At 33.6% G+C, this 27,637-nt stretch overlaps 2 protein-coding genes across 2 annotated transcripts; both read right to left on the reverse strand.

Annotated features, from left to right (window-relative positions):
* Positions 1-409: 409 nt before the first annotated feature.
* Positions 410-10,344, reverse strand: LOC107759966 (uncharacterized). Its single transcript, XM_016577982.2, has 6 exons — positions 10,173-10,344; positions 5,592-5,710; positions 1,942-5,187; positions 1,590-1,832; positions 1,209-1,367; positions 410-897 (listed from the first exon to the last, which is right to left on the reverse strand). The coding sequence occupies exons 2-6, from the start codon at positions 5,670-5,672 to the stop codon at positions 679-681; spliced, it is 3,948 nt and encodes a 1,315-aa protein (XP_016433468.2). The 5' UTR covers positions 5,673-5,710; positions 10,173-10,344; the 3' UTR covers positions 410-678.
* A 5,545-nt stretch (positions 10,345-15,889) lies between these two features.
* Positions 15,890-26,650, reverse strand: LOC107759965 (gamma aminobutyrate transaminase 3, chloroplastic-like). The gene is made up of 18 exons (XM_075238678.1): positions 26,346-26,650; positions 24,948-25,081; positions 24,642-24,726; positions 24,491-24,563; positions 23,334-23,431; positions 23,126-23,218; positions 18,518-18,591; positions 18,387-18,425; positions 18,210-18,298; positions 18,050-18,126; positions 17,889-17,963; positions 17,479-17,610; positions 17,312-17,399; positions 17,149-17,227; positions 16,782-16,872; positions 16,619-16,697; positions 16,426-16,541; positions 15,890-16,255 (listed from the first exon to the last, which is right to left on the reverse strand). The coding sequence occupies exons 1-18, from the start codon at positions 26,400-26,402 to the stop codon at positions 16,184-16,186; spliced, it is 1,551 nt and encodes a 516-aa protein (XP_075094779.1). The 5' UTR covers positions 26,403-26,650; the 3' UTR covers positions 15,890-16,183.
* Positions 26,651-27,637: the final 987 nt, after the last annotated feature.

Raw genomic sequence — 27,637 nt, forward strand, 5'->3', positions numbered from 1 at the left:
TTCTAATATAGTATATTTAGGTAAAAATCCCAACTTTAAATTTAAATGGATTGAGATGAGTTGGGTCAAGATGACGCCTGAGGTCAATAAATGGACGGGTCAATAATAAACCCAACCTTAGGCGTGTTGGACGAGTCATTTGGGCTGGGGCCAAATTTGATAGCCCTATAATAACCAAAAATTACAATCCATAAATTACTAGTCTTACATTACTAATCCTTTACATAACTAATCTGCATAACTAATCCCTATCTAACTAAACCTTTCGTAACTCTAACAAGCAGCCAAACGATCGCCTAGTGAATTACTTATGTGGAAGATTAGCACTTACCATTTCGGGATTTAATTAAAGCAAACGACACACATATCACCAAAAGCTGCAACTTCCGGACTTCAGCAAGAAAACGAGTATCTTCAACAATGGATACTTTCTTAAATAAACAAATTCATGACCAAAACTAAATACAACCTTGATTACTACATTAATCAATTAAGTTGAAGGAATTATGAAAATCAGTACCCCAACAAACTTCCAGGCCCAACTATCGAGTAAGATACCAACAACAATTATCCAACTCCTTTTCAAAAATCACAAAGGGGGAAAAATAAACGTACCCCAAAAGAAAAAAAAAGAATAACCCATTCTCAAAACAAGACCAAAACTCGAGTACCTTGATACTAATATCTTTTACCAAGAATTATTCCCACGATCACTGAAACTAGAGCAACACCCAAAATAAATTTCAGAGTCATGGCAGAAGATCCTTCAATATGCTGAACTTGTTGTTCACTGGAGGATGGTTGAGTTGAAGAGACTTCCGTCTTCTTCTTGCTCTTTCGCTTTGTTGGAATAGAGAGCATTTCTCCAATATCCCTAGATTTCACCTCTACATTATCCTGCAATTTCAATTAAAAGCAATTACAACTCATTGATCTTTTGAGCTATTTCACAATCGCTATGGTCACAGTTATTAGTACATAATTTACATTGCTCTCGTCCATAATAATTCTATGCCACCATTCATCTAAAAGACTCAAGATATAAGATTATGAGATGTCCTTGTTCATTTAGTTACTTATATATGCCATCTTTCTTAATTCTTGTAAACAGGAGGCCATTAAAGATGTGGAAATGATAGAATTAAAAAATGCAGATTCCATTCAAGATACCCCATCCCCAGCAAATATGCTTCAAAATAGAAACTGACCTTCTGCTTCAATGTAGCATCAGCCTGCTGCAGTTTCTCCTCAAGTTCCTTAACTTGATTTTGTAGAAGTAGGAGTTCTTTGCTTTTGGCTTGCAGCTCCTCTGATGAACTCTTCAGAGTTGCCTCATGCTCTAACCCTTTATGGGACATAGCCTCTTTCTGTATTGTTGGACATTTCAAATGTGAATTAGTAACCAAGCTATATTTTGTAAATGTTTAATTTTCTTCCCATATTAGAAGAGAGGAGAAACCAGAAATATTTACTGCGATGACAACCTAATATTTGAAAAGAGCTACAGAATTGGTTATAATTTAGTTAATAGTAGTACTATTAAGGAAGGTTACTTGGTTGTGTATTGAACTGTCTAAAAATTACATTACCTCTTTTTCCACTTGAGCCTCAGCACTAGCTAATTGCTCTTCAAGCTCCTTGATACGGCATTGCAATTCAGACTTCTGATGAATCTCAGCCTGGAAAACTTCTAATTGACTTTTCAGAGAATCTTCACTTGACTTGAGTTCTTTCAACTGTTCTTCAAGATGTGCTATGACATTTTGCAGCTCCTTCTTCGAGGTTTGATGTGTTTCATTGAGCAAGTTGTTTTCCTCCAAAATGGATGATAACTGTAAACAGTGAATTTTAAGAATAGTAAGTTGTCAGATGTAAAATAACACCTGCAGTAATCGCTGCATAGTATGAAAATATCATTTCAAAGTGTAGCTAGGCACTAACCTGAAGTTGTAGCTTTTGGCCTTCAGAAGTAAGCTGCTCTTTTAAGTTGTCTATAACCTGCTTAGAGGATGTAAGCTCTTCAACTGCTTCGTTCTTCTCGGCAAATGCAGCTGACACTTTGGCTTCTAAATCATTGAGTTTAGACTCATTTGAGGCCATTTTCCCCTTTAGCTCTGAGTTCTCTTGAGTTAGTCCTTCTCTCTCCTTTTCAAGTTCGGTACACTTCCCTTTCAGCTCTTCAACGACGCTTTCAAGATCACTCAAACTTTTACGGCTCTGCTCTAGTTCCACCTTTTGAGTTTCAGCCAAAGTGGCTGTTTCATGAGCCTGCTCTTCATATGTTTTCACCAGAGCTTCAAGAGACTGTAGCTTATTTATTAGCTCTTTACCTTCCAACTCTTTCTGGGTGAAATTTTGAATGGCTTCATGCAGCTTTGCTTCTGTTTCTGATATGCGGGCTTCAGTTGCCGATTGAAGTTCAGAGGCTCTAGAATGCTGCTCTGTCATTTCTGTGAGAGTGTTCATATGAGAAACTAGTTGTTGAACACTGGCCTCCCTTTCTGCATGGGCTGAGCTTAACTGTTCTTCAAGATCACTCACCCTGTTCTTAAGCAGCATATTTGTCTCCGCTAACTGTTGATTTTCAGATAAAATGTCTGCAGCTTTACCCTCTGCCTCCAAGATTTTCTTTTTGAGGTCTTCATTGTCAGTTTCAGATGAAGCCAGCTTCACCAGAACCTGATCCAGCTCTTCCTTAACAGCTGAAAAACTTTCAGTAGATTTAGCAATCTGCTCCTCATAACTCTTTAGCTGATCTTCAAGAGCCTTCAGTTTCTCATTCAGTGTTTGTGCCTCTGAATCTCTTGTAACAAATTTTCCAGTGGCCTCTTGGATTTTGAGCTCGGAATCCCTTTTTAGTGTATCATGCAATGACTCAAGCTCTATGCTTCTAGCTGTTGCTTGCTCCAAAACTCTTCCTTGTTGCTCAAGCTGCTCTTCCGCTGACTTTAGCTTTTCCATCACCTCACTCTCTTTCAACCCAGCAGCGGTAAGATCGTTCTCAATACCTTCCAGTCTCTGTTGAGTGGCATTCAATTCATTACGCAGGACCTCAAGCAGGTTTTCTGTTTCAGCTAGTTTTTCAACTGAATTGGTGTAGACATCCTCTAAGTTTTTCTTCTCCTCTGTCACATTGTTCAGGCATTGACTCAATTCCTTTTCTTTCTCCTTGGTCTCCTCCAGTGCAACCTCAAGGCTTGATGATTTCATTTGGAATGCTTCTACTTCTGCTTCAAGTTCAGATGCCCTGTCAGTGTGCTTCTTAGATTCTGCTTCTGTCGCCTCACATTTCTTCTCTAATGTGCTTATTTGTTCTTCAAGCTCCTGAATCCTATATTTCTCTGTTTCGAGCAATAACTCCAAGTCACTCACCCTTTTGCCCGCTTCATCTACTTTCGAGTGGGATACCAGCATCAAGTCCTCTAATTCACGGCTGCGTTGATCAGTGATGTTGGCCCGACCCTCATGCTCAGTGCACTTCTCAGCGACAGTCTTAAGCTCCGCTTCAAGTTCTAAATTACGAGCAGTTGATTTGACCAACTCAGAATCCAAATGAGCTATCTTCTCCTCGAACTCCTGCAATTTAGTATCCAACTGTTTCCTTTCTTCCAGGGTCTTCTCAAGAATGGCATTTAGTTCAGAAACTTTCCCAGAGAACTGCTCTAGTTCCCTCTTAGTATCATTGCTTTTCAGTTCCACCAGATTTATTTGTTGTTCTAGCTCCACATTCTTTTCTTCAGCTGCAATACAACGTTTCTCCATTTCTCCAAGTTGCGATTTTGCTTCTTCTACCGCAGTGTTGGAGACTTGTAGCATGTCCTCAAGCTCAACATTTTTCTGGTTGGCAGTAGTTAAGGCATTTCCAGATTCATGGTGAAGCTCTTCCAACGATTTCAGCTTCTGTTCTAGCTCCGCACTGTTTGCTAAAGCTTGAGAAAGAAGAGAATCTGCTTTGCTGAAATTCTCATCTGAAAGCTGCAATTTCACCTCTAGATCACCACATAATTCCTTCATCTGGACCACAGTGTTGTTTAGCTCGGCTACAGCAGCTTCAAGAGCTCCTTTGTCTGTAGATAGTTTGGCCATCTCCTCCTGTGACACTGAGAGCTGTCTCTCCTGGCTTTTCAGTTTAGCATCGTATTGTTCCTTTAAATCTACTTCCTCCTGAAGCTTCAACTTTATGTCTTCCAACTCAGATACTTTAGCTTGAAGATCTTCTTTAGTGGATGATAATAGAAGCTCAAGAGCCGAAAAATCCTCTTTTACCTGAGATTCAGAAGCTTTTCTAATGTCCAACTCTTGGCTTAATTCATCTATAAGAGCTTCTTTTGATGCAAGTTTATTCTCAATATCTTGTGCTTGTGATTTTGAGATCTCTAGCTCTCCTTGAACTCTAGAAAGCTCCGAAGCTGTACACGTGAGTGCTTCTTCAACCTTCTGATTTTCAGCAATCTTCTCATTTAGGCCCTTGAGTTCTTCTTGTAAAGAAGCCATCTGGTCTTCAACTTCTTTTGCACTCTGCTTCGACAACTCCAGCAATCTCTCAAATTCCAAGGCCCTCGTCGTCTCTGATTCTGCAAGTGAGCCACTTTGTTTGTGCAACTCCTCAAACTTTTTAGCCTCACCTGCAGAAGTCAGCAGCTCTTGCTCGAGCTCTTCCATCTTTTTCTTTGAGCTTTCAAACTCGAGGCTAAGCCTGTCAAATGCCTCCTTAACATTAACATGCTCCTTGCTATTCAATTCTTGAGCTTGCAATGCCTCTTGCAACGCTTTAAGCTCAGTGTTATATCTACTTTCTGCTTCTACAATCTGTTCTTGCAATTTCTTGTGATCAAGTTCAAGCCCTTCAAATTTCTTATCGGTTTCCTGCAGCTTCTCTTTTGTGAGCGACAATTCATCCTTTAACTTCATATTTTGAGATTCAGTGTCTTTTAATGCTCCAGCAACTCTTTCCAGTTCAAGCTCAAGTTCTTTAGCCTTTTCTTGTGCTTCCAGATATTCTCTGCTAGCCGATGAAATACTCGAGCTGTGCTCCTCTTCAGACACTTTGCCCTCTGAAGGGGAAGTTTCAGCTGCAGCATGTGAACCATCCTTCGAATCCAAAGCTTCCTTCTCTACTTTTATGAACTCTCCATCAAAAGCAGACTCTTCATGTTCCTTCTGTCCTTCTGCCTCGCCATTGGGCACCTGTAATAAGATTTACCCCAAAAGAAGATGAGGAAGAAGAATAGGGAATTTCTTAACCAGTTAAGACATAGAAAAATGATTTACTCGAAATCAAGTAAATTGATCTCCCATTGTTAATGTATTATATGCAGTGAGTAGAAAAAAAATTAAGATTTTCATAGACTATTCATTACATCACGTTTGAAAACAGTCTAGTAAAATTCATGTTTTTTTTTTTCCATCTAAAACTATGAACTTATAATCATTTTAAACCATATAAATATCAATATCAACCACAGGCATTTACAAAAATTTACAGCTTACCAGCTCCAACATTGATACCATATAAATATCAATATCAACCACAGCCATTTAAGAAAATCATATTCTTGATAGTGAAGTAAAAAACAAGTAACGAGCATTACCTTAATAGGATCATCTTTGCATTCTATCTTTTCTGAAACCTGTACCACTGGTACATCTGTGGTTGCTGCCTCTGCTTCCATATCAAAATAATTTTCACCGTGTGAAGTTCTTACAGTATCTGGATTATAGAAAACAGCAAAGTTAGTAAGTTAAAGATCAATTAACAAGTATTGCTTTTTAAAAAGTCTTCACTTCACAATAACATTAGTTTACTTCTTTAGTAACTTATTCAACTATATGAATATGGTACGTTAGTTCCAAACATATAGTAATTTAAAAGATATTTAAGAAAAAACAAAAAAAGAGAGAAGAAAACGCTAGCTGTGTGGATTGGTGTATACAAAATACTGACATATAATTAGTGCCCATGTTACAGAAGAAGTATCAATGTAAAGAATAATTGACTTTTTATTTTAAAAAGCAAAGGAAAAGAAAGGAGCAATAATTCGATATGGACATAATATTTATATTTCGCCCAAACTTAAATATAATTTCAATGGTTTCGTAAAGCTCTGGCATCAAGATCTGACATAGTTCTAACATCACAACAATAGTGATTGAAATGTGACTTTTTTATTTTATTTTAAATCCTTTAAAGATCATTTAAGGAATATCAAATCTGACTATTTATTAAGTTTGCATACATTAATATTCTTTAATAAAATCACAGAAAGGTTATTGTGTTTTTTTTTATATTAGCAAAACAGAAAAAAATAAAAAAGAAAGCGGTGGTAACTAAATCGACCAGCTACACAATATAGATTTTCTTTTTTTTTCTACTTTCCTTTTCGGATGGGGGAGTGAGAATATTATTAAATATATAGTTATGAATCGAAAAGCAAAAAAAAAAGAAAAAAAAGAAAAAAGGTCTTTGCTGGCTCTACAGACAAAGGGTATAGAAATAGTAATACTAACTCAACATTTGACGGGTGAGGCTGAGACTTATCATCTTATTTTTTGATATTATAAGCTAGTGAATGCATTATTTAATTGAACATTGCTTAAATGACCCAAAAACATGATAGCATTAGTCTATAATGTCGTGCACGAATCCTAAGTGGGACAGACACCAAAACATCATAAACATGGCAATTGGCATCTTCTTAGTTCCTGTCATCATTTGTTCCTTATAGCGTGGCCTCCTGCCTCCCTGTTGGCTGATAATGGAGATTCGGTTCCCTATATTTTACCTCCTTTCTACGGCTTCAATTGTTAAAAATGATTACAATTTACACAAATGATCTACGGTAAAAACTTATTAATAAATATATGACTTGTATTTGTATATAGATTTCAAGTATTTATGACTTAAGTATGTATTTTCATCTTATTAAATCACTTATTCATAATAAATTAATATAATTTAATATAAACACAGCGAATACTTCTGCGCATTTCTGCTACAGTCAACTTAGTAAAGGAAAAAGTACTAAAGTTAGTTTGGCCAAGTGAGCCAAGCCAGCTCATATATAATACTAGAAATTAAAAAGAATTTTAGACTATGATAAAGCACATAACAACAGCGAGAACACGATGAGGTCACAGATGCAACAAAAAAGAAATTCTACCAACTCCCGATACAAAGTTAAGAGTCCATTACATTGCATTTTATAATTAACCTACCACTATTGTTTTCGGATTCCACCTATCTTATATGAAAAATATTTACCTCGGATTCCACCTATTTTACTATTGTGTTCTTCGATATTCCTCAACCTTTTAGTGAATTAAATAAAAAAAATTTAAAACAGATCGCGTCTTAAGCCGTTAAGCGTCACGGAGTCTAAGCTTAGAGTCAAAATAATTAGTCAAAAAAGTAGAATAAGATTAGCTTAAATTATTCTACGGTGATTGTGTAATATTACAGTAATTTTCTCCTCGTAACGTCCCAACGCATGTTCTGTGGTAGATAAATAAATTTCCCACAAAGCAAGAAAATGGAATAGAGTACCCAAAATTCTTAACAAATGGACAACTGATAGAAACAAATCCCTATTAAAAGAAGAGAAATGAAAAAAAATAAATTAGAAAATAGGAATGGCGAAGCTTTTATTGTTTTTTTTTATTATTATTATATTAATTCCTAGCGTAAAATTTCAACAAAAAGACGAAGATGGAAAGCAAACTAAGACGAAGCAATTAAATGAAAAATTCTACCCAAGTGAAAGCCACCGGGGGTGTCAATAGATATTTAAAAATCGATAAAACCAACCGAATCGATTTGTAGGTTTTTTTTTAAAAAAATGTAGGTTTTTATATAAATATATAACCGTACTGATAATTAGGGTAAGTTTTTTATTTTACAAAAATAAACCGAAAAATACGGAACCGTACCAATTAAATTTTACATGTGGAAAATATATTTATTTAGTAAGTTTAAAAATAATAAGCATTAAATTTTTCTTTGGACCTTGAAATTATGAAAACGGTTATAAGTCAACGAGTAATTTAACTCAAAATATTAATTCCTAAAACCTATTATGCTACTTCTACTTAAACTAAGGACCCGTTTGGCCATATATTTTGCCAAAATATATTTGTTTTTTTTTTTTGACAAATACATGTTTAGCCATAGATTTAATCTACATTTTGGCAAATTCTCAAAACCCAAATCCCAAAATAAATGACCCAAAATATCACTATTACATTTTTTAAAAATTGCCCCAAACTTTTGTATTTTATAAAAGAGCCCATCATTTATTATTTTGTAACAATGCTGCTTCGTCGTCTCGGTATCTGATAGTGTATTATGTAGTTAATTATAAAAATAATAATTTTATACCAAATTCATTTATATTCAGGACTATGGTTTGCGATAATATAATGAACGTTATTGATAAAGGTATTATTGGGTATTTGTGATAATTTTTAGAACTTGTGGGTATAAGTCATGTTTCATGTTTACTCAAAAAAAAAGTGAAATATATTTTGAAAACTTATGTCCAAACACATTTTTATCTTCAAACCAAACTTCACCAAAATCAGATTTTTCAAAATAAATTTGGGAATTTATTGCCAAACGCTAGCTAAGTTATTTCCAGCATCTTAGCAAGACAGTATTTTAGTGATTATGAGTAGCAAACTACAATGTATTGAATATGTTTCCTTTCATATAATCTAGATTTATCTTTTTGAATATTTAATCTTCTATATACTTTATTCTTGAGTCCCATCTTAGTTAATATCTTTCCACTCGTGTGATTTATATTTTCTTTATCTTTGCTTGATTTCTTTTACGTTGCTGTAGAATAGTCGATGGATCTATACTCTGTTCATCTTTTATGTTTTTTTTAATTCATCACCCTTTAAGCACTAAGGGTGTATTGGGAGTTTTGTTAAGTCCTATAAAAGAACATATGCTATTGCATTCTAGTTCTTCTGGTGATTTTTACATGACATATAAAAAAATACCGAAAATCAACCGAACCATACCGATATCGAAGAGAAACCGATAATGACTGGAACGGTTTCGAAAAGTCTAATTTTGATTATACATAATAGAACAACTAAAAAATTAATATGATACAAATTTTATAAAATAACCGGCCGAATCGGATCATTTACCCTCATGAAAGCCACTATAATATCTAGCCTAGTGAAAAGTAACTTGTATTTAAGATGGAATCAAATCTAAATATGCTACTGATATTTTACAATTTTAAAATCACGCAGATTTTCTGTTAAAGAAAATAAAAAAGCTTGTGGATCCCACAAAAAGCGGGTTATATTCCGATCGCTTTGACGAAAATTAAACTACAGCTGAGCTAGCATGTCCTCATTCCCAAAGTCCAAAGGATCTAATCGTAACGAAAGGGGAAGAAAAAAGAAAATATTTATTTGCATCATATTGTAAAACTTTTTTACATTACAAATGTAATTTAACTTACGATAACTTATCAGTTATTATTTTTATTAGGTTATAAGTTAATGTATTATAAAAGATTATCTGTAATTACTTTATAAATGTTTTGATTGTGTAAAAATATATACAAAAACTTAAACTCGAAAGAAAATAAAGGCACGAAAGCTATGTGTTACAGGTAAGAATCACAAAGTTACCATTTCTACTGATTATATTGCACTCTGAATATGATCAAATCCACCACTGATTTAACACCTCAACCAAAAATTGCAAAGTATTTTTCTACATAGTTTTAAGTAATCATAATTAAACAGAATTAATACATGATCAGAAGATGAACTGGTGCTTGATGATAAAACATGTAAGCCAAGTAAGACGATCAAAAGCGAGCATCAATTTGAAGATCATAGGAAAAAACAGTACTCTGCTAAAAGTTCAATACTGTAAAATGATTACTAATTAGCGATCTACATCGAACTAAAATTTAAAAAAAAATGAAAATTTAAAACTGAAACGAGATCTTCATGTAGAAGCTTTATCAACTGATCAAATACTAGAAATTTCACCTTATTTTCAAAACTTCGAAGCTCAATAAGTGATTAGTGAGCCAAAATAAATACTATAACTTCACAGATCAAAGATATAGTCAATAATAATACACATAGAGAGTAAAAGAGAGATCGATGGAAAAAAAACAGAGAAAATGATGAGTTCTTACCCGAGGGAGAGAGACGACGATTTTGATTTTCGCTACTTTACTTTTTGGAGTGAAGCTTTTGTTTTTGTTTCGAACTTGGAAAAAGTGCCAAATGATTTAAGAGAGAGAGAGAGAGAAGGATGAAGAAAGATTCTGGAGAAATTGTTGGTATTTAGTAGCAGAAAAAAGGAAAGAGGAGAGAGACCTTTGCTCTTCTTTGGGTAGTAGAAGAGCGGTGGGGGCCAATGAGGAGGTGGATTGGCTGTGGGCGGGGGCCACCTCTATTTGGAATTCTATTGGAGAATAGTTTTGTTCAAATGTTGCCCGCTTAACCCTACTTTTCTAACATTTGCCACTCATTTCTTGTATTATTACAAATTTATCTCTAATCTCTTTAGTATTTTAACTTGTTTTCCATACTGTTCCAATTTAATTCTTCTTTTCAGCCCAATTTATATAACGCGCTCAATTTTATGCAACTTTTATAAATTACATAAATTCAAACTCATTTGACGTTTTAAAATCAAAATCTAATAATATGATGCTTTGACAAACTTTTTAAGTAGTATACTAGTTTATGCGTGCGTCTCTTGTAATATTAAATATGGGTTTTTAAAATTTTATCCAATCAAACACTACTATATAAATTAAAATGCCGACATATTTGGTTAGTTCAACATTTAAAATTATTAGAAAATTCAAAGATTTCATGAATGGTGACTAAATTTAAGCTTTAATTTGCAATGTTGTTTACCGGGTATTCTATTTGATATAAATTAGAAAAAATATAGTAATTTATCTTTAGATTTGTTAACATTATCTCAAAATCTTATAAAACACCATGATCAACTCCTTGCCACTTTTATCAATGCGATTTGAAATGTGCTACCAAGATCAAAATTTGCATTAGTGAATTAATTATGCTTCAAGTTGAAGCTAATTGAAATTAGCATGGATCGGAAATAGGAACTATTGTTATAGTTTTAAATTTTAACCAGACAATTCTTTAATCAAATTATCGTTAAGCTAATACTAAAAATATATTCTAATGATCGTAGTTTCGTCACGTTCCAACACATGATCTAAATTACATGGAAAAAAAAAGATTTTGCACTCTTCATGCTTTTCTTTTTCGTTATTGTTGAACCGTCCCTCCTTAGAAAAGTTAAAAAGAAGAGGTTGATAATCATTTTGTATCATTCACATTATTTTTAAAATTGGAGCTTAAAAAATAAAATAAAATAAAATAATAAGGTTAATCTTGTCAATACAAAAAGATTAGGCAAAGTTCTCTTTTTGGAGGTGAGGTGGTGACGGCCACTTGATGACCGACCAAACCGCCCTTTCCTAGCTAGTCTTCTGTCCCAACGATGAAGACATTATCCTTTTCCTTTTTGGATTACCAATTTCTTTACAGCACCCACATTTCTGTTAATTACTCATCTCCCCCTTTGATTCCTCATTTTATGTCTTTTACATCCATCACACATGGTAATGAAACCATTAGTAGTAACTATACTATTTAGTTAGGAAAAAAATTATGTGTATATTATATCTTTGAATTTTATTGACTTCTTCGTGTATTTTTTTCTTTATATTTTGATTTCTTATTAAAAATTCTAATTCCGTTGCTGACACAAATAAATAGAACATGCAACAAAAATAGTGGTTTGCTTATGAGACAATTTTTAGTTAATCGAACTATCTATACGGAATATTAGATGAAATGTCTTAATCTATTTCCTCATCTTCTTCCTTGAAATGAGTCTTTCTTTTTAGGATTTTTTTTAGTTTATCAAGGACATGACCTTTGATAGGAGGGTATACAGAAGTCGAAGATTAGTGTAGAAGGGTAATAGGTCATAGTGTGTTTTTCTGATTCATTCCGGGTTTATTAGGGCTAGCTTGCTAGTACATTGTCATTGATTATCAGAGTGCTAGTATTAGGGTTGTTTTTAGTACTATCATTTTCTAGTACCTTATCGTTGCTATTGCTTGTTGCTATTGCTATTGCTTTCTTCCATATGTTTTCCGGTTCATTCATTGTTGGTATCATTTTCCTGGCCTTGTTGTTGATATTTACTTGTTTCTATTCTTGCTCTCGAGCCGAGGGTCTTTCGGAAATAACCCCTCTACCTCCCTAGGGGTAAGGGTAAGGTCTGCGTACGCATTACCCCCCACAGACCCCATTTCTGGGATTACACTGGGTTGTTATTGTTGTTGTTGTTTTTTGTATTATGTTGTACACAAATTAAACTTCCCTTGAATCTAGAGAAAAATGTTTTACGGTATAGAAGATGGCAGACAGAGGCAGATGTAGCGTACTAGCTACGGGTTCAACTGAACCCATACCTTTCGACGCGGAGTAAAAATTTGTATGTAAAAATTCATTAAAATTATAAAAATAGTAGATATGAACTCATAACTTTAAAAATATAATGGGTTTAATGTTAAAATTTTTAAAATTGAACCCATAGGATTTAAATTTTGGATCCGTCTCTGATGGCAGATACGTAGCATATAATATCAGATAGCGATGCCTTAAATTTTTGAAATAGCCAACATATAATATGCTGATACCTTCAGAACCTCAGAATTTGCCTATTGATCAAGTACTCTATGTAATAGTCAAGAGAGTATAATAATACAAATACAATGACATTTTAGATGTAAGAGTAAACGGAAATACATTAATCAATATAATCATATCTGAATGATTAATGTATTTATCTTTATTGCTCATATTGTAACGTCCAGTCTGAAATTTGAATGGTACGTAGCCAAGCTAATTAAGCTTCTTAATTATTGGTCATAACTCTTTTCACGATAATAGCAAACTCGCACTAGAAAGGATCACATCTCTCCTCAATAATACTAACAAGTACCTGCCAAAAATTGTATCCTTATTTTTTCTTTGATTTTTCATTAATATGTCGTGTCCATGTTAGTTGGATTGTCACTCTTTTCTCACCCTTTACCTTCGTAATTTTACATTTTCATAATTGTAGTACTCGTTGCATATCTGGCTTCAAATGAAACAAAATCTTAGACATGTGATTTAATTCCCTTACATTAATTTGTCTTCAACAATTAGCTACACGGCAGCGCAACTCATATGGCACTTGGAATTTGTTTAGTGTTTAAAATTACTTTGTGAGAAAACATTTTTAAAAATATTTTATAGTTTTTCCTGAACACTACTAATGGGTTGTTTTTGTTTCCGGAGTATGTTTTGGTTTGTTTCCAAAATATCATACAATATCAGCAACAACAACAATAATTATGTCTTAATTCCAAGTTAGTTGGAGTCACAAAATAAATTTTATACTATTTGTCAATTTACCCTGCGATCCTCCTATTTTATAGGGGCTTAGGATAGTATACAGGCAGAGTTTTTCGAAATAATTAGATGATTTGACTTTAGTAAAAAGTATCTTTACACAAATAACCGGTCGGATTTACTGTTTATTTTTTTTAGTCGTTTTACATTGAACACATATATATGAATTATACATGTATTAGATATCCTGCCGGCTATTTTTTTGTTTTTATTTTGAATGGGCAGCTATTTCAGTTAATTCTTCGGAGTAAAATGGACAAACAAATAATTAGAGAAAATACATGGAGTTAAATGAATATACGGTCTGAAAGAAAGAAAAGATTCAGGTCTCTGACTAAATCATAGCCGGCCAAAGTGAACTTAGACCAGTGGTTCAATATTAGAGTTGAATTTCTGGAAAGTTTGTTTAAATGGTCAAATTGATTCCCAAAAAAGCCAAGTTGCCAACTGCGGGCGCTGCCAATTAGCTGGAATTTATTTCATTGAAAAGACCATAGTCAAAGAAAATATCTAATTTTTAAGTCATTAAGTTTGTCTTAACACAAAATATAAGAATTTTTTCGCATGCAACAACTTGGGTTGTTGTCGTGAGAAATGCTTCCCGTCTCATATTAGCAGTCGTGGTTACTAAAAATAGTTGTCTCAGATTATTTGTCATTTTAAAAATTCAAGATAAAATTGATTATTTTTTTCTTTTTTACCCTTAGTAATAATTGTTCTTGAAGATGTACATAACACATAAATATAATAAATATTTAATTAAAAAAAATTATATCTTAAGACATAAATAATGGCAGAATATTCTAATCTCTTTCTTAATTAATATATTTTAAGGGCGTATAAAAGAGAAACACGACACATAATATGAGACAGAGGAAGTGCAAATTTAAGAATTAAGAATTTCAATTCTTATTTATATTTCATGGTAATAGTCTGCCACGGGATGATACAGGAGATGCTGAACCTCAATATATTTTTCATTTTAAAGGACTGTTTAATGTTACAAAATAAATTTTGTTATTCATTGCAAACTACAAATTTAGTCTTTTTAGTCGATAAGGAAGAAAATTTGTGTATTTGTTTTTGGAGTTTATTTTGAAACTAAAATCAGTAGACAATCTTGCATAAGAACTTATTCAGATGCTAAACTACTCGTGGAACAAAAGCAAATAAGAAGGAGAATGCGTCAACCAAGATTCTCAACCCCCCCCCCCCTCCAAACCCCAAATACCCAATATTTTCCGGCTACGGTTTGGAGAGAATTCATTAGCTTATGTTCAAACAGTGTATTTAATTTAAGAAATTTATTAAATATGTGTAAATATTATTTAAATCCCAATTATTAAAACTTGAATTTGTCATTTCAAAATCCAGAACTCATAATATTGAAATTTTGGTCCCCCTTTGCCCCACCCCCAGCCCCAACTCATATGGTCAAAGTGAATAAGAAAAGAGGAAAGAAATGTGTGTCTTTGTCTAGAATGTTAGGTTGGTTACAGAATATAGACGAGTTGTTTGAAGTTGAAAGTAGGTGTTTAGGTAAAAGAAAGCACAAATCTAAGAAGAAAATTTTTGTTTACATATATTCTAATTAATCATAAATAGTTTCAAGTAATCAATTAATTTACTAGTTAAAGAGTTTTCTAATAGAACTCAAAATTGATTCATCAAAGAGCTATAGCCCCTTTTATGTTCTTAGTTTTTTGATATACGAGGATTAATCTTGAATCTTTCGTGTTCTCCGTTTCAAATTCGAGTTTCTCTGCAAGAGTTTTATATGGTATTTCTCAAGATTTTACTTTATTGGGCCACATAAAAGATAATTACATATCACTAAAACATAAGATAAGATATCATATTTATGATTCCAGTCGAGAAGACTAAAACAATGAATAAGTTAATTTTTTCCAAAAATAATGGCAAAACTAAATCCAAGCAGTGCACTGAAAATAAGTTAAATTTTACTGCTTAGTTTGTCACCTGTCTAGTAGTGCACTAAAAATTGCAGTCACTTTAATTTACTATAGTTAAATGATTTAATAGGGTGAGAATGTATGTAATTGATTAAGTGTTTGATGTCCGTGCGTCAAAACACATGTCATGCATCTATTGGTTTAAAGTAAATATCGAGTACGGATAAAACTTTTATTAAAAAGAAACATCAGAATCTGTCTTCTTATTTAGCTCTAACTACTCTGTGTTAATTTATTTTAGACCAACATAACAACATAAAATCAAACAAAACATTTCAGCTACATGATAAAGCACTCGTATATTAGTCAAACTACAACCGTCATATTTGTATTTTTTTTCATGTGTGAATAATTTTACCAAAATGTTATTGACAAAACGAGAGTTTTAGAGGAAAAAAACTGTGAAACATACAAGCTGGAACATATGAAAACTCAAAAGTTACAGCATATATATATATTAAAATTACGATAATACTCGTCCGCATTTGATGCAACTGGCTTGGGAAAAATTTGTAATACAGTATATTGAGTGACAACTGGTGAAAGGGGTAGCCATCTTCAATTTATGGGTCAAAAGCTGGAATTTTACTGCAAACAGAATTACAATATTTCTTACTTCATTCATTCTGGACATTTACAGTATAGCCAAGAAATTTTGGTTTTAATTGTTGCTTGTTTATCTGTTTTTTTCGCCATCATCAAGCTTTTTCTGTCAACTATTACTTCCGAGACTTGAATTCTTCCACCCTTTTTTCAGTTTCCTTTAATGCTTTCCCATAGATGCTAATCAACTGCACAGACGAGAATGGTTTTACAGCTTTTCAGATTTCATGAGATGGTTTAGATTTACAACAAGATAAGAAACATTAACAGAGAAGGGCAGCTGCTACATCATCAGCAAAGCTATCGACCAGAGACACACACACACAAATGTATATTAAAATGCAAGCCATAAACATACCTCATCAAGTTCTTCTGGAGTCACTATAAATGGTGGAGACATCATTATGGTATCACCAGCAACACGTACCAACATACCATTCTTCTCACACTGTGCTCCAAAATATGCACCAATACCTGAGCAAAGAACGAACAATTTGAGCTAAGAGTTTAATGTGACCTTTGATTGGAGAGCCAATGAAGAAATTTCATACCCCATTCAGGAGGGAAAGGATCATTAGGAGATTTGTTATCCGCAAACTCCGTTGCGAGGATCAAACCAGTTCCCCTAATCTACAGAAAAGTAAGAGGGAAGCAAATATATAATTAATCGTTAGGAAGTTTTGGCACAACTTTTATACAAGTGATTAATTCTACCTCTCCGACTATGGGACTGTCAGAAAACGCCTTCAGACCTTCTTGGAACTTTGGGGATATTCTATTTACTTTCTCAACAATATTTCGTTCCCTGAAATAATTTGAACAGTTTCAGAGCTTTAGCACTAGCTAAGTACAATAGCTAATTAGGGGAAGTACAATTTTAACATAATTCTTGATTATCAAGCCCATTATCTATGTACTAAAGTGCAGAGTTGTCAGCAATCGACAATGCTACAATAAACAGACTGTACTAGCAGACAAGTCATATGCAAGTTGCAAATAACGGTAAGAAATTATAAGCACATGTTCATACAATCCAAAACTGGAAGAAAGGAAGTTGAAAGACAATTGGAAGCATACGTACTTGTAGATCTTAAGAGCTTCCAATGCCACCGCGCATGACACAGGATGCCCAGAATATGTGAATCCATGAGAAAAGGAACCTAGTTCCAGAAATACTTTCAGTGCTTCGGCTAACAGACAAAAGGAAATGATTTGTTATGCTATCAAACTAATAGTAAGCTCACCAAGTTTATTGCTTTGAGAATATATTACATCAGAAACTTCAGGGCTTACAAGGACAGCTCCAATTGGCATATATGCAGAAGAAAGAGCCTGAAAAACAATTCAGGAAAGAAAATTTATAATCCAGATACAAGTTGGGATAGCCGAGATAGGATGTTGTTTAATCTACCTTGGCTAGGGAGACAAGATCGGGCTTGATGTTATACTTGTCACAGCCAAACATTGTTCCAAGCCTCCCAAAGGCACAGATGACCTCATCCGCTATGAAAAGAATGTCATATTTCTTCACCACAGCTTGGATCTATAAAAGAAAGGGAGAAATTGCTGTCTCAGTTGTATAGAAGCATAATCTGTAGGAATTAAAATATATAACTGCAAAAACTGCAAGGAATAAATAGCTGATTGCCTTCATTCTTCAGAATCACACAATAGAAGAGCTCTTACATCCTAGATTGAGCATTGCATGCCGCATTTTAAGTAGTAATGCGAAAAACTAGCAATGCAATAGCAATATAGCTTCCTCCCACAAGAATGAAAAGGAGCAGACAGAAGGCCAAAAAAAAAAAAAGAAACAACTACCTTGTCAAAATAAGTTGCTGGAGGAGGTATGACACCTCCTGCCCCCATGACTGGTTCAGCAATGAAAGCAGCTATCTGAGGTGAAAAAGTAAATTAATCAACAATAAATTACCCTCAATGCAGAAACTGAGCAGCAGTGAGTTAAAGTTGACAGTAGTTACTGTTTCAGGCCCCTCTTTGAGGATAAGATCTTCCAGATTTTTAGCCAACCTGGTTGAGAACTCCTCCTCCGTCTCACCTGACCGATACATTTCAACAAAAATGGTATATTACACCATAAGAACAGGACAAACCTAAGAGCCAGTAAGAATAAGTAATAACCTGGCAGATGATAGCGCCAATAATGAGGGCAGTCAGTGTGCAGTACAAATGGAGCAGGAAGATCAAATTTTTGATGCAGTGCAGGAAGACTGCAAAAGAAAGTATTAGCCAAACAGATACTTGAAACACAAAAATAAATCTCAGCGATTTGATTTCCAATAGTGTTTATTATATTACCCAGTGAGACTGGCAGAAATAAGAGTTGAACCATGATATCTGTACAATGAATGAGCAAAAACATTATGTAAGCTTAAGGAAAAAAGGAACAGAAAACCAAAAAAGAATAAACAGTTGAGGTCTCAGATTACGCTTTTGCTCGAGCTATAAATTTCTTTTTGTTAGGCCTTCCAAGAGCATTGTTGTAATACCATACCAGCTTCACCTACAGTTGAGGTACAAGGGTAAAAAGCTACATATTATCCTCATATACTTCTTTAGATAAGATCCTGCTATTGGTTATCACACTTCTACACAAAAAAGAAAATCTCAACTATTGTATTCATTTTCATTAAAGTTTACAGAACTGTCACATGCAGAAAAAATAAAAAATAAAAAATAAAAGCAAATGTCCAATGCTCTTTCACTATCCCCAAAAGTATGGACTGTTCTGATGGTTAGCAAGTGTTTTAAGAAAATACCTGCGCTGCAGCTAGATTATATAATTAAGTGTTTGAAGTAAGGGTGGCATGTGGGCCGGTTAGGACCGGGACCGGCCCAGGACCGCAAGCCCAAATGGGCGGTGGGCCTAAACGGTCCTAACCGGATAGGACCGGGACCGTGGGGAGGTGGGCTGGGTAGTGGGCCGGTCCCATAGGTGAGGCCCGCGAGACCGGGACCGGTTGGGAAGTGGGCCGGTTCAAGCGGTCCTAAACGGGCCTATCCGGGCCCAACGGATAATTTTTTTAAATTTTTTTTTTTGACGTTTTGGCCATTTAAAAACTAGCCGTTGGCTATTTTGCAAAATAGCCATTTAACCACCCAAACTCTGTTTTAACCCCAAACTTTTTATAATTACACTTTTTCCCTATTTTCAACTATAAATACCCCATCATTCTTTCATTTTTCTCACAAAATCATCAATCTCTCTCAATCTCTCTCTAATATTCTTCTATAATTGCTTACTTAATTGTTCCAATTTGTGCAAAATTGTGAAGTTGGTGAATTGAAGTCTTCAAGTCTTCAACGATAATTAATTTTCAACAAGTTGTTCGTCAATTCAGTAAACTCGTTCCAACTCTTAAGTTTTAATATTATAGTTTTGTTTGTTTTATTTACTTTGCTTGATTAATTAATATGGCTTATTCCTTAAAAAAAATGTTTAGTAAAAATAAGGGAAAATCCAAGAGTGGTGAATCTAGTGGCCAATCTGTTCCTCTTCCACTTCCCCCGGCTCCCCGACCCAAACCTGTTACCCGTCCTACACCTCCTATTCTTGATAGCGATAATAGTTTATTACAATTTACCGAGAGTCAATTTTGCCATAATATTGCACCCGGTGAAGAATTAAACCATGAATATATGAATACTATTTATGATAATCCAACTATTGATGAAAATGATGATGAAGAAATAGATTTTGATGAAACGTAACCGGATGACGATACACCCACTAGTTCTGCTCCTGAAGTTAACCCAACTAATAATAATCCAAATGATGCCCCGTCTGACCCTCCTGTTAATATCCCTACTTTTTCTAGACAACCTTCTAAACGGGCAGAAACATCTGTTGTTTGGCCATTTTTTACTCAACTAAGAGAAAAAAAATAGGGCTAAGTGTAAAACTTGTGGCAAAGCGTTAGTTTTTAAATATGTTGGAAGTCGGGGGGACGGAATGTTTGACTAGACACATATTGCTACACCCTCAAGATAAAGCTAGATATTTTCGTATGAAAGCTTTGGCCGAGGGGACAAGTGCACCTAGTCAGGCTGACCTTAGTACAGGGTCAAATCAATTTCAACCGGGAATTAACACTGTTACCGGTGGTATTTTATATTATGATCCAAAAAAAGATCGGGAAGAATTGGCAAAAATGGTTACTGTTATGTGCTTAACCTATAGTTTTCCTTCTAACCCTCACTTTGTGCATTGTATTAGAATATTTTTTAATTCTACTTATAAAGGTTTTCCTCGCACAACCGTAAAGAGCGATATTTATAAATATAAACATGAATATGAACAATATTTGCGCTATTTATTTACTCATATAAATTGTCGTGTTGCTATTACAACTGATATTGGTAGAAGTGGTAATGACTGTGATTACCTTACTGTTACCAGTCATTGGATTGATGAGGATTGGATAATGCAAAAGCGCATTATTGCTTATAGAATAATTAATTCACGTCACACAGGGCAGTTTATTTCTAGCACGATTACGAATATTTGTAGATATTTTTGCATTAGTGATAAAATAATGTCAGTTTCAATGGATAATGCTACTAGTAACACAAATGTTGTAACCTTACTTACCACTACACTAAATCCTGCATTTAGTAACATTTTTCATGTTTGATGTATTTGTCATATTTACCATTTAATTGTGGGTGATGGTATGCGAATTTTAAATGTTGAAATTGAAAAGGTTAAAATGGCTCTTAATTGGCTTTTTTATTCAAACCGTAGAAGTAGACTTAGAGAATATTTTAAAAGATGCGATGAATTTGGCCTAAGAGAAAGAAAGGTTCCTAAACCTTGTCCAACTAGATGGAATTACATGTATGAAAGTTTAGTTGTTGCATATGAATATAGAAACCCCATAAACTCAACGTTTAATGCTCATGTAAGTGATGATGATGAGCACCTTACAAATGCGGATTGGGCTAATGTTAAAATGCTTGTAGATTTTTTAGAAAAATTTCATATTGCTACAAATGAATTTTCTGGGCAATATTATCCTACTATTTCTAACTGTTAGTTTATATTGCAGAACTTGCAAATTTGTTTGATCATTTTTCAGAGGGTGGGGAAATTTATCAACTTGCTATTGATTTTATGAGAAAAAAGTTTAAAAAATATTTTTTTCATATTCCCCCTTATTTATGGTGTTGCTGCATTGTTAAATCCTACTATGAAATTAGGAGGTCCTCAATTTTGGTATGAAACTGTTTATAATGGTTTAGCACTTGAAAATGAGGAGTTGTCTAGACCAAATGTTCCAACTCCTTCTTCTAGTTCTCAATCATCTAAAAGAATTGCGGGAGTAAGAGCACTTAGTGCTTGGACGGGGTTCAGGGGTTCTCAAGGTTCTAATACTAGTGATTTTTCACAACTAAATGAGCTTGAAGTTTAATTGTCACAGGGAATTGAGGAAGTGAATCACGACGGCTCCTTTAATATTTTGGAATGGTGGAAGGACAAAGAAAAACACTTTCCGATTCTTTCAAGGATGGCCCGAGACATTTTAACTATTCAAGATTCAACAGTGGCATCAGAGAGCGATTTCAGTCAAGTAAGACTTCAACTCGGTGATTATAGAGCGTCTATGAGGGAGCTTGGAAAAATCAATACTTTTCAGAGATTGGATCCGTTCGGAAAGAAGAAATTTTGGACTTCTTGAATCATAACCAGAGGTAGACGAAGCTTACGAAGAAATGCTAGCTGAACTTGCGGAGGATGATGCTTCGTCTGGAAGCGGTGATGACCAAGCTTCTTTTCCGCCACCACTAACGGAAATTCCTCCGGACCTTGAAGGATTTATGAAATTTGTAAGAGATACCATGTAAATTAATATGTAACTTGTATTTTGGCACATCTTGATTAATTTCTTTTTCTTTTCAATGGTGGTATTAGCACATTGTTGTGCTCATTCCATAGGGGGAGGAAGACTAAGAAAGATATTGCCATGATATTTTAATGCTATAATAAAATTATAACGCATTGCTTTAAATATCTCTTTAAAATATTTTTTTCTTTAAATTTGAATTAAAAAATTTAGGTCACAATTCTATAAAAAAAATAGTATATAAATCGAATATAGCGTATATATCTTAAGATGTATATATAGTATAGTATAGTATATATATAAGCTTATATATATATGTATATCGAGTATATCGAATATACTATGTATATATAGTGTATATATAGTATAATATAGTATATACTATACTATACTATACTATATATATATATATATATATATATATATCTTAAGATGTATATATAGTATATCTTAAGATGTATACTATCGAATATGACTTATATACTATGTATATATAGTATAGTATAGTATAGTATATATATATATATATATAAGCTTATATATATACTATATATATATACTATACTATATATACTAAAATATATATACATCTTACTATATATATGTATATATAGTATATAAATCGAATATAGCTTATATATCTTAAGATGTATATATAGTATAGTATAGTATATATATAAGCTTATATATATATATGTATATCGAGTATATCGAATATACTATGTATATATAGTATAGTGTGTGTACATAGTATATAAGCCATATATATATATATATATATATATATATATATATATATATATATATATATATATATATATATATATATATATATATATATATATACACACACACACACACACACACACACACACACACACACACACACACACACACACACACACACATTTAGGTGACAATTCTATAATATAATTTACAAGAAATTGCCTTAGATATTTTTATTATCATTTTTTTCTCTAACTTCTATCAAAAAAATTAAAAAATAGAAAGTATCCGTTGGGCCCACTTAGGCCCGGGACCGGCCCACTTAACCCGGGACCGTTAGTTCGTGGCCCCGGTCCCGGGCTGGTTCCAACAAGAAGCCCGGGCCCGCTTAGGACCGGGCCCGCGAAGCCCACTTAGGACCGGGCCCGGCCCACATGCCACCCTTAGTTTGAAGGCAATAAGCAAAACCTGGGTATCATTGGCTTCTGATCCGCTATTTGTAAAAAATGCTTTTGCCATTTTATTTGCAGTAAACATATCCAGAAGCTCCTTTGCAAGATCCTGTATATTTCAAAATGCAATCATCCTGAGATCCAAGTAAAACTTCAAAACCAAAATAAGACATCGCTAAGATTTTCCTTTTCCATGTAAGGACACAGCTGAAGGTTTGCCATACCAAAGAAGGTTTTGTAGTACGGTTCCAAAATGAATGGTAAAAGGGCAATGTGTTCAATTGCTTAGTGGCAGCATCAACAAGGCGAGGCTCGTTTCCCCCTATAAGAATATTTAAGTTGTTAAAACAGTGTAGACATGTTCCAGATACATCATAAATAAAAACTCATTGCAAAGTTCCATAGCTGTCAAGAATTAGCCATTGTCTGATAACAAGTTCTAAGTTGTTTCTGTTTAAGCATACTTGCGCAATCACATAAAATCCAACGCCCTTCTGAGGCCTCTCTCCAGTTTTGGACCGTCCCCTAGACTATCACAGTTCAACATGTGACACATTCAACAGTAGAGATATAATATGGCATACTTGTTGCAATTGTACAGCAATGATAGATCTTCCCACTTTCTTTAGAAAATTAATTTGCAGCAATGGAAAAACGACTTCTACAACTAATACATTGAGTAGACTGGATAACGGACACCCAACTGAATATAATGTCGTCGAGTATTTCCCAAGATAAAAAGTTAAGAGATTTAAAAACAAATATCCAGTTAACTGTCACAATCTGACAAACATAGAGCTGCATCACAAATATGAAACATGAATAGCCCTAACACAATTTTCTGAAAGGATGGAAAGTCCATTTCCCAAAATGGACGTATGGAACTATAATTATCACTTAAAATTCATAAATCTAAACAACTCAGACTAAACTATTTTCTTATACTTGGATAATGAAAAAAAAGCTTTTACCAAGATTAAAACAGTTACGAGTTTCCCTAAATGGTAACCTTACAATATATGGTTCAAGCTGTCATCCACTAACACATTTCAAATGCAACGAAATCCGGATAACAGAGTAAACATTGACTACAAAACAAACTGAAGATGCACCGCATTTTCATTAATGGAGTTAAACATCAATTTAAAACAAATTGCTTGGATGTTATGATCATGATGCAACTACTTATTCTCATTACCGAAAAGAATTAGCAGTTAAATCGTGTAAGAAAAATATCTGGCATAATGAGTGAAAACATAAGCTTGTCAATGTCTGTCTGGAGAGTTAACCAAACAGCAAAACTTACTTGAAAGATATACAAGTTAAAACATTTGGAGAAGAAAGTGCACACCAAAGACTTAATAAAAGGGATCTTACGTACCTAACGCTGTGCACCACAAACCAGCAAGAGTATCAAGATACTTTCTCCCTTTTATGTCATAGACATAGGATCCCTATGACAAAGTATAAAAACTGATAAGGAAAGAAAAAGTTTTCTCAAGTTAGACATCCAAAGTAGCTATAAATCTAACCTCAGACTTCTCAATAATCAAAGGATCCACATCAGTACTTTGCCACCCAGCAGTGAAGGGTGCCAACATATCATGACCCCTAAACCTGCATAAGTGGAGATGTAATGGTTAATGAAAAATTTATGTACTTGTAGGTGCACCCCTTATATGTCAACTGAGTGAAATATATTCAGAGATATACTGAAAATCACACATGACTTAATATACTACACATGAAGAAATGCCAAGTTAAATTGGTAATGACTGTCCACAGACATGGTAGGTGAAAACAGAGATCAAATGGTAAGAAAGAGAAATAGAATTTACCCTCTATTATCAGTTGCTGGAATATCATTTTGCAAAGATGCCTCTGTACTATTATATCTTGCCTGTGTTGAATTCCGAACTATATGCTCCTGTAAACTGCTGACAGCTGGAATATGTTTTGTATGGAAACCACCCTACAAAACCAGATTAATTAGAACAGAGAAAACATAATTGAAAGTAAAAAAACAAAAATAATACTGCTTCATGGAACTAAATTTACTTAGTCTTCAAAATCTTACATCTAAGAACAAGTCTAAGAGATCAATATGTTAGCTGGTGCACAGTGCTAAATCTATTTTTGTGCAAGGATTTTTACCTTTTGTATACCTCTTAAGTCTTACCAGGGTTTTCCACTATACATCAATAAAATCATACCTTATCAAAAAATATTATAGCAGAAAATGAACTTAAAAACACCAGAAAAGTGCCTCAGGAAACTTCATTCCCGTGTTATCCAACATTACATTTTGGCATAACAGCCCTGCATAGTGCAGACTATAAATTCTTAAAAAATGATTGAATGAAAGACTCCTCTGTGCAATCCATTCTTTTTCCTTGATTTCTCAAGTCTGTGTAAAGCCAAGGCTCGTGCTCGGACAATCCACCAAAATGTGCATCAATAGATGGTGATGCTCCAAACGCAATTTCGACAGCCACTGCTCAGTTGTATGTAATAGTTGAATGTTTTACATTAAGCAACAGGCTGTTCAAGAGACAGTCAAACAAACACCATGAAAGAGTTTATTGATCTTTTTGTTTGTCCACAATCTGTTGCCTTCTGATTAGTTTCACTATTCTTCAGCAGAATTCAAGCCAAGGCTAGAAACCAACTAAAAGAATTCTCAGCTTAAGATCATTCTAAATATGAAGAAGATAAAAAAGACCAAAAGGGCTGAATTTAGAACCTGAAAACAGTGACTTGATGACAGCTCCTAAAAACATACTACAAGTTATTATGTAAAATTGAATGTATCAATCAGTTCCAACTCCAAAAAGCTTAGCTTATACTTGAGCAGAGGCACTCCTTTTTTTCTTTTCTTTTTTGATAATTCTTTTTTTGATAACAGAGTATTTTCCAGATCAATTTTTCTTCTCATTGATGAAATCTGTGAATGAGAAAAGACAAAATGAAGCTCGGTATTATCATTCTCTGTCCCACAAAATCAACCACGGCTGTCTCATTCTCTGGCCAACAAGCTTCAGTATAAAATCAAAAATAAAACTTATAGCCACTTTCAACTCAAAACAAATCCGTTAGAAAGGCCAAAAACACATAACAAACAGACAAAAGGGTGATTCAACAAAGAAACTCATTAACTTTACACAAGAAAACTAATATACAATAAAGCTTGAAGAAAGATGGAATTTCATAATTTAAGAAACGTTAAAAAAACAAACCTGGGCGGTGATAGCTGCTTTAATGGTGGATCGAAGCAAACGAGAAATCATGGCCATTTATATGATCTTTCAATACCTTTGGAATCAAACTAATAGTATAAAATATTAAAAAGAGCACCTTTCTCTATCTGTCTCAAAGTTTTAGCATATGGGTTAGAATATCGCCATTTATGCAAAAGTTGAAAGAAAAGATTGAAGCTGCAAAGATAGAAAGAAATGAGAGGAGCAAAAGAAAGAGAAAATTGATAAAGTTGACGACTCAGTGATGACACAACTCTAATCAATAATGAGTCATCCAATGTAAAAATAATATATTATTATATCTTTTTACTTAAAAAAACAAAAAGTAATACTCACGTGTAAACTTATTTCTTTTTTAGTCCGCGCAAAAAAAAATGATCAATTTTCATATTTGAAAATAATTTAACTTTATACAATAATTTATAGCCACACAAAATATATGTGCCTCATTTTACACCACAAATTCAAAAGTCTTCTCTCTTTTCTTAAACTTTGTGTCCAATCCAATGGGTTCACATAAATTGAAACGGAGGGATTATATTATTTCTGGGTTTAACTGAAGGTTGTGCCATATTTGGAGAAGGTTGAATAAAAAAGTGGGAGAAACTTCTGGTACAGTGCATTTGGTCACCAATTATTTGAAGAGATACATTTTCTTTTCATAACTAACTGAATTTGTAGTATATAATATGAATGAGTTTTGTGGAAGAGTAATATGTACCTTATGAATTAATTGAGGTGTCCACAAGCGATTCTAATATCACCGTTAGCAGAAAATCAGGAATAGGTTTTGATTATTGGGAACATAAAAAATAAAAATATTAAAAATTCTAAATTCAAATTAAAAAGAAATTTATTTCTGAATTTATTATTTTTTTTTCCGGTATATATCAACTGTCAACTATCAATGCCACAAATAATATATAGCCAAGTTGTGGGAAAGCTATGACTTCAGTAATCAACTATCAATGCCATGTCATATATGGCCATATTTTTGACCTATCCGCCACATCAAAATAAGAATCAAATTAGTCAATGGCAAAACCAAATTTGAAAACTCTCACGGGCCCTTCAAGCAAAATTAAAAGCAAGAACACGCAATCTTATGGTTATTGTTATTAAGTATTAAAGTGGATGTCCATTTAATACTCCTAGATATTCCTAATCTATGAACCATTTGAGTTCATGTATTTAATTAATTCATCGTTTAATATTTGTAATATTTAAGTGTATTCTAGTAATCTTTCCTTATTCTATAAATAAGGTATTCT

The sequence above is a fragment of the Nicotiana tabacum genome, chromosome 2 (genome assembly GCF_000715075.1).
Source record: "Nicotiana tabacum cultivar K326 chromosome 2, ASM71507v2, whole genome shotgun sequence".
NCBI classification, from domain to species: Eukaryota; Viridiplantae; Streptophyta; class Magnoliopsida; order Solanales; family Solanaceae; genus Nicotiana; species Nicotiana tabacum.